The following is an 8,427-nucleotide window of genomic DNA, read 5'->3' on the forward strand; positions in this document are numbered from 1 at the left end:
TGACCTCTATAACATTCAACCACTCAAACCTTCCTTTCCTCTTTAAAATGTTCTCTTCCCTTGCTTTCTTTGAGCATGCTCCCTTCATCTTCTCCCCTGGCCCTAGCTGAACAGTGTCTCTGTCACAAACTTTTCCACTGACTTTCAAGCCCATGGGAATGAGGTAACTTCTGTGGGCTGTCAGGGCTTTGATGAGCTGTGATTCCCGTGGAGCTCTTAGGCATCCTTGGGGGAGAAGAATCTGTAGACATGAGAGCAATAGTCTTGACATTCATGAAAACTGCTGATAATTCTGGTGCTAATGAGGAGGGCCAGCACCTACACCACTGCTCATTACTGTCAGGGCTTTCCGGATGGAGTTATTGTGTTACTGGGAATATGACTTTACTCATGATATGCCTAAATAGGTACACTAGTAGCCCATATTATAATTAGTCTACAACAAAATGGTTTCTTTTTCATGGGATTAAGTGATATTTTTGTTTGCTCCTTTCTTAATTGCTGAATGCAATAACGAAGCATAGTTAATGATTGAAACCCCTAGAAATCATTTTGTATTACAAAACTAAGTCATCTAAGCCCAGTTAAGGGCATTAACTGTGGTGTTTCCCTTTTGACAAAGAAGTTGTCATAGAAAAGGCCATGTTAAGTCATTAATAAGGAATTTGTGAGTTAGAGTATCCAGCTTGGTAGTTGACAAAGCCCTGGTGACCCTAACGGGTTGCCTAACGGTGCTTTAAGATCTTTCACCTAAGCGCCTCTTACATCAGTGAAGAGTGCGAGTGAACACCTGCTCCTGAGGATCTGGGACATAACCTGAAGGTCCCGGTCAGAATGAAACATTGTATGAAGTCTTAAAAGAGCTTGCACACAGTGCATTTATACTCCATCATAACGACCTTGTATGTTTCAGTATACAATAGTGTGCTTTCCACCTATAAATCCCTAGGAAGAAGCATGCCATGGCTTCGTGTACCCACAGCCCACTGCAGCATAACCTGATGATACACATACCCCAGGTTGAGCGGCAGAGGCCTAGAATAAGTGAGGCCATGCCTATACTGTTGGGGAAAGCCATTGTATTCTTTCAACATCTCATAGTTGGATCTGAGGGTCTTTGCAGGCTGAAATTAGCTGTAAGCAAAGAAGTGGGCATCTCCCTGCCCCAGCCCTCTTCCAGGAGCAGGCATTGTATTATTCCTAGGATTTACGATCATTTACTAGACAAGATTGGCAGCACACACACTTATTTGTTAGAAGGCACATAATAAAGTGGGTCCATTCTTAAAGGAGTCCCATTAGACCAATTAAAAACCAGAGGCCTCAAGCGTGCCAGCTCACCCTCACCTGATCTATGAAGAAGAAAATCTAGACTCCTAGAAACCCAAAGGTCATTCGCAAAGTCACTTTCTTCTGCTTTCAAGTCCAGGTAGTCATTTCACACCTGAAGGTTCATATAGGAGGGAGGGTGGATGTGGCAGGAAGGAGGATTGTGTTGAGGGGAAGACAAGGAAAGCAAGATCTGTTTGGGATTCATAAGTGAATGGCAGAGCCCGAGGGCTTCTGTGGGAATGGCCAGCAGAGTGAGCAGTCACGCAATGAGCGTGATTCCTCCAGAGGTTTCCTCAGTTTTAGTCCCTGGGGTCTGCCAAGCAGTGTACCAAAGGTTTCTCATATTCATGTCTTGGGGGCCAACTGTATATAGCAAATGCAAAACACAGGGATAGCAGTATTGCTCTGTTGCTATATTAGGGCCAGATTGAAGCCATCTGCTGGCACAAGCTTAGCAAGAAGGAAACCGCCATGTTTGGCTCAAAAGCAGCATTCTCTCCCCTGTTATTGTGATAGCAGCTATTCTCTCAGGCTGCCCTGTGAAGTCTGCATCCTGGTGTGGGTGAGGCCCCTAGAGCACAGGTGGCAAACACAAGGCCCGTGGCAGAGTCCGGCCCCCCACCTTGTTTTATCTGGCCTGGCACCTTGTTTCTAGCTGGCGGCAGCGCCGAGCTCTCGCTTAACTGTTAAGGAGTAGTTGCATTTATACAGTCCTAAATTACATTCGGCCCTTTGAAGGCAACCAGGAGGCTGATGTGGCCCTGGTGAAAAGTAGTTTGACTCCCCTGCCCTAGAGCAATGCATTACCCTCCTTGATGCCATCAGAGAACTCAAGCATTTGCTTCCTATTATATGCTCAAGACTCCATTGGCACTGTAATGGCCCAAACAAAGGCTTATCTCACTAGCTGACACATTGTCCTTGACTGCCTGTGCACGCCTGCTTGACGTGCCCCGGGTCCAGTCACTTCTCCCCCAGTGCTTTATGTGTACTGGCCTCAGTGGTGGTCATGGGGCCAAGGTTTAAAGAAAAGAAAACCAGTTTAGCGTGGACTTATTTATTGCCAGTGCCTCGTGTCCAAGATTAGAACAGCTGAAGAAGAAAGAGGATTCAGAATTTGGTAACTGATGAAGATCACCAGAAAAACTCACATCCCGAGAGAAGCAAGTTAATGGAACGTACTTGTTGATGGAGGCTCTGCTGGGGGCGGCCACACTGGCTGGTGCTCACAGAGAGATGATTGTGGCCTGCAGCAAACTGCATCCCTCACTGGGCTCCAAGAGCTTTGGCAGCAGAGAGAAATAAAACTAAAAGGAATTTCAGAGTCCATCCAGTCCAACACCGTGATTTAGCAGATGGGATGGCTGAATCCCCGAGGAGAGGGAAATTACTTGCCAAAGGTGACATAGTAAGTCTGCTGTAGCCTCTTTAGGAGCTCCACCAGGAGACTGAATAAGACTAGAGAGTTCCCCACTGTCTGCTTTACCCAAAAGAAAAAGCAGAAGAAGGAAAAAAAAAAAAACTTCCAACGTAACTTGCAGACCTTAGTGACTGATGATTATTTTAAAGGGTTTATCCAATCTGCAACACAGAGAACACAGTGGGCAACATGAGAGTCAGGGCCAAGTATGTAATTAGTGCAGATTCTTAGGCCTACCCTCTGGGCATAGTTAAAATGATGACAAATAGAAACAAGTTTTGGGATTTAACATGAAAATCTTGCTGGCCCCAAAAGTTTTCACTGACATTCAATGGCAAGATAGAAACATTTTATGTGCATTTTATAATATATACCTAATGCAACAGAGATGCATTCTAGAAAATCACTGATGAACATTAAATATGAAAGATTTCAAAGAAAATGGTTGGTGGTGATTCCCCTAGTACATCTGGTTTGTAGCAAACTGAGAACGTTTTGGTTTGGTGTAGGTTTAGCTTATTTGTGAGTTGAAAGAATATAAATATGTTTGCTACTATCTGATCCCCAGATACTGTTCCCACAGGCTGCTTTTTTTCCAAGACAAGATGTCTGACAATTCTCTCCCACTGAGGGCTGTCCTCCAAACTATTAACGATGATTTAAAAAAAAAAAAAAAACAGAAGCCCGATTATGTAGTTTACTTATTTGAAAACCTTCAGGCTCACTACTGCCCACAAAATAAAGTCTCAGCATTCCTAATCCACCATGATTTGGCTGTTAATAGTCCTTTCTGCCTTACCTTTTATCACCCACCACATAGTACACACACACACACACCTCACAAGAGTGTATACTCTGTATTTCCTTCCAACATAGAGGCTGCTTGTTGCTAGTAAGTATGCCCTACATACAATTTTTGATATTGGTGATTTTGCTCCAGCTAACCCCTCTGCTTAAAATGAATAACATTTCATTAGCCTTGCCATAGTTCCACCCATCCTTCATGGTGTAGATTATAGCCCAATTGTTCCAAAAAGTCTTCCCAGATTATTCTAGCTGAAATTTTTCTCTCTCCCTTCTATTCCCATGGTGTTTAGCTTATGTGTTTCTCTGGGCCCTTTGCACTTTCTGGCAGGTATCTGGTTGATTTGTCTACTAATCTGTTTCCCTTGTTAGAGAGCTCAGAGTGTGGGATTCCTGAAGGCAAACACTAAGTCTTTTTCCAACCTCCTAGTTAATGCTTGGGACATAGTAGGCTACCATTAAGTTTGTTGAATTAAAGTTGATTATATTTCTGTTCGGGAGTATCCATATTTATCTTTGACCCAAACCGTATTTCCTCTATTTCTCATAATGCTTACTTGTTCTGCTAAACTGTTCCCTTCATCTCTAATCTCCCTGATGGTGGCCCGGACCCAGAGTGTGTCTTTGCTGGAATTCCCATCAATATAAGCTCTAGGAACCCAGTTACGGGGTTGGGCGAATACATTTGCTGCTGCTGAATGGGGTGCCTCAGGAAACCTGTAGCCACAGCTTCAGAAGCACAGGAAAGTGTCATTCTGAATATTTCTGGGTACTCTGTGGATGTAGAAGACTTAACTCAGGTTTGTGCCTGGGATATCTCATGGCCCTGACCATCATTGCTCATTTCTTTGGGGAAATAGAACTGATATGATAATTCCCATCCTAGCTCTCTAAACCCAGAGCTCTTCTTAGTATTTCACAAAGCTTAATAAGGCTACTTAATCAAGTATGTGATCAGTTTTATGTGCAAACACTGACTTTTCTCATGCTTTTTATTTTTATTTTTTGTGTGTCAATGCTACTTTACTCTTTATACAACTGAATAGTTTAGTGAATATAGAGCAAGAGAATTATGTTTAAATATTATTCACAGAAAGAAGTTTGACATTTGTTTAAAATAATTGCTGAGTTGCCTCATCTGATTCAGCCTCCCTTTGCCACTGAACTCTTGGACTACCCTGTTGGGTGTTATCTTCAGTGTCCCTTCCACTCCTTGGCTTCTTGGTAAAGTCCAGTGCCACAGTCCCCAAATCATGCTACAGCAATCTTTTCATCCTCCCATTGCAGAGCGTGGCAGCCAGACGCATTGAAAGATGCACAGGAGGAAACCCAATTTTAACTGGATGTGTTGGCACCTGAGTTCTGGAGTAGTGAAATAAAAAGTTCCCTTTGGTAGTGTGTATTTCACTAATCAAGAATTTTTTCAAGAAAGAATCTATTACTGCTTAATCACTGTGGTCTATTTGGTATACAGATTTTTTCCAGAGATGGTATATGAGCTTTATATGAGGTTCAGAGTCAGACCTGCATTCAAATAGGACCCTGCGACTTACCCACTGTGTCAGCATGGGCAAAAAACACTGAACAAAGTTTGACCTTCCTCATCAGTAAAATGGGATTTATAATACCTCGTAGCATTGTTAAGAAGGTTTCATCAAATGAGATAACACATCTAAATAACTTAGCAGAGTGCCTGGCACACAATGAGGACTCAATCACTGTTAGCCATTTTTATCATTTCAAAACATAGGGTCCAAGAGCTAGAAATAACAAAAGAACTCTCTGGTGGCAAAGAGGGTTAGCAACTACTGGCATCAACATAACTGCTGGGTTTACCAGAAATGCCATAATAACAAAACTATTTCACGTTTACACATTATTTGAAGAGCAGGATATGGAATATAGGCACTTGAGTGGTAACATTAATAGATGCTATTTCATCTTAATGTTGAGCACGGAGAATATCCAGAAAAGGAATCTGAAAGTGATTCTGAGAGTGCTCTCATTCAGATCTCTCCTGAAAATATTCTTCTTCATTTAAGTTGAGAAGTTGCCATGCGACCCAAGGCAGGGCTTTCAACAGACATAGCCATATGTGTTCTCAACTTTGGTGAAATCTGATCGTGACCTAAGCCTGTGTTATCCTTGCCGAGTGACAGCTGACCTCGGCCTTTTCTGTGCGCTCTGCATAGTTCACCTCTCTGAGAAAGAGGTCTGATTTCCAAGTAGAGTGTTGCTCTTTGTTCTTTTTCTCTTTTTATTTTCTTTGTATGTATCTATTTGGGATAGAGAGAGAATGTAGAATGCAGTCTGCTGAATCTCTTTTCCCTGAGTAAGAGGGTTCCCTAGAAAATTTGATTTGAATTATTATTGGCACTCAAGAAGAAAACCTTTCGCAGCTTTAGAGGAGCAAAATGTCATCAGATTCATGTGTATTAAAAGTTATGAAATAATTTCTTTATACAGCAATGGAAATAATAATTAACAAAATATTTATTGAATAAGACAGGCAAACAATTCAGCAATATATATTCAAATTAATAGGAAAAATATCAATACCCATTAGTTAAAAGGCAAAAGATATGAACTGTTATGTATTGAGAAATATAATGACTAAACTAAAGCAGAAAAAGTTGATCTGTGCTAGTAATTCAAATACATGCAAATTAAAGAAACCCTGAGATACCATCGTATACTGCCACAATATCTTTTTTCAGTTGAAGCACAGTATATTTGGTTTGCTCAGCATTGCTGGTGTTATAAATTGTAATAACCCTTTTGGAAAATAGTATTGCAGCCCATGTAATCAGAGCCCGAGCTTTGATCCCCTTCACCTTACTGGCTGCTCTAAGCAATGCCAGCCCCAGAGCAGCCCTGGTCCTGGGCCCTGCTCTATACACATCCTGGACCAGTTGAGTCTTCACACTTTTCTTCCTGTGACTTACTGAGTGTTTCATCCCCTGTAAGAGGAGCTCTTCCTTCCTTTTCCTTCCTTCCCTCTGTAGAATCCCAGTCATTTCCTCTGTGCCTGTTGCTATGCATCTCAGTGTCCCCAAGGGATCTTTCCACTCCATTGGCCGCAGGAGGGTTGACTGGGTAGGTCGCTCACATCACATCACCTTCACAAGCTATTGAATTAGAAGCACTGGCGACTGTGTCTGGAAAAGCCAAGGGTGTAGATTTGAGCTCTAAATCTGGGGAAGCAAATCTGAAAGAAACAGCCCTGAGCCAGGGCCAGCCATCGTGAATTTCCTAACAAACCACTGTCTGCCTATATTTTCCTTCTGAGAGACTCTCTCATGAGGGCAAGTCAAACATCCCATTTCTTTTCAGAACACGAACACATCATAAACACTAGGTAGTCAGAGAAGGAAGAACCTTACCCATTAGCCTTCCCTTACTCTTAATTTGTTTGGTATTCCTTTAAATCCTATGCATTATATCAATTTTACTTTTTGTGGGTTTTTATTAGAGGGGATGAGAAGACCACATAGCTAAAAAGAAAAGAAAAGAAAAGAAATATTTGGGGAAAATAAAACACCTTTCAATGCAAACTACTTTGTCCTCGACACTAAAGCAATGTTCCCAGGAGGGGATCCGTGTGGGGTGCAGGGCCCAGGAGAACTATGCTGGGAGTCTACAACATCCCCTCCCCCACTGACACACATATACCCAAGGAGACACATGTAGTCACTCACACAGCACCTCACATTTTGATACCAGTGAGATCTGTTATAAATAACCTCCAAGCACAGCTTTGCCAGGGAGGAGATGTTGCAAAGGGCCGATGTGCACCCTAGGGTATGGATGGCTCCACCACAGGGAGGGAAACAGCCAGCTTCCTCCCTGTTGGTATGGTCTCTGGAAGGACCACCACCAGCACACACCCTCTGTCACCCCCACACACATGCCCCATCTCTTTCCCATCTCCTGGCAGCCTTCCTGTCCACAGAAGGAAGAAATTAAAGCTGGGGCAGCCCAGCGGTCCAGACAAGTGCTTGAGTCATGAATAGTGTACACCTGATGCTGTTGGTAATCCTGTATTTAAAATTCTTCTTTGCTTTTGACAGAACTGGCCTATGATCTGGATGTGGATGATACTCCTGGAAGCAAGCAACACGTGAATCAGAAGGACAATGAGATCGCTGCGTCTCACAACCTTGGGAATGGCCATTCCCCCCTGAAGGTTCTAACCAGCCTGGCAATCTATGTGCTGTGCTTCTTCTTCCTGGTGCACTGACTGCTAGTGCACAGCACCTGTGCTGCCCCGCAGCACCCTGTGGTCTTCCTCTATAAAGGGGACCTGCCTTCTTATTTCTTTCTATTTTTTTATCTTATATACCTCCTCCAGCCATTAAGTAGAAGACTAACCATGTGTTATGTTTTTGAAATCAAATGGTTTTCTTATGAGGAAGGTGAATTTTAGTGGTAGTATAGATTGTCGTTTTACAAAGAAAAAAAAAATCAAGTCGTGCCAAATTATTTTCCTATGTTTGGCTGCTAGAACATGGTTACCATGTCTATCTCTCTTTCCCTTTGCATGAATTTCTTTGAAAAAAAAATAAATGCTCAAATAAAAATGCATTGGGTCTTTTTTTTGAAAGCTCTCATATATGGCGACTATGTAATTCTTTTCTTCCTTCTCACCTAGCTTTTTATTCAGCATAAGAAAATCCCACCAGGTGCCAAGAGCGGTCTTGAAACCTACCTTCCTGCCCATCTTTTGGGTGGATATCAATCCTGGTCCCAAACCCCAGTCAAAGCCACTCCCTCCTACCACACACCCAACCCATAATCTCCATTTAGAAACCTTGGGCTAGCGTTTCTTGCCTGTGAAACTGAAGATACCTCCAAAAGTTCCACTGTCTCTT

General features: G+C 42.6%; 1 protein-coding gene across 1 annotated transcript in view; it reads left to right on the forward strand.

Moving 5' to 3' along the window:
- Nucleotides 1–8,136, forward strand: part of GPC3 (glypican 3) — a 420,931-nt gene extending 412,795 nt beyond the window's left edge. The window contains exon 8 of the mRNA XM_024566786.4: nucleotides 7,627–8,136. Coding sequence (XP_024422554.2) covers nucleotides 7,627–7,796 — 170 coding nt within the window. The 3' untranslated portion in view covers nucleotides 7,797–8,136. The remainder of the gene's footprint in view (nucleotides 1–7,626) is intronic.
- The last annotated feature ends 291 nt before the right edge of the window (nucleotides 8,137–8,427 follow it).

The sequence above is a fragment of the Desmodus rotundus genome, chromosome X, assembly GCF_022682495.2.
Source record: "Desmodus rotundus isolate HL8 chromosome X, HLdesRot8A.1, whole genome shotgun sequence".
NCBI lineage: Eukaryota > Metazoa > Chordata > Mammalia > Chiroptera > Phyllostomidae > Desmodus > Desmodus rotundus.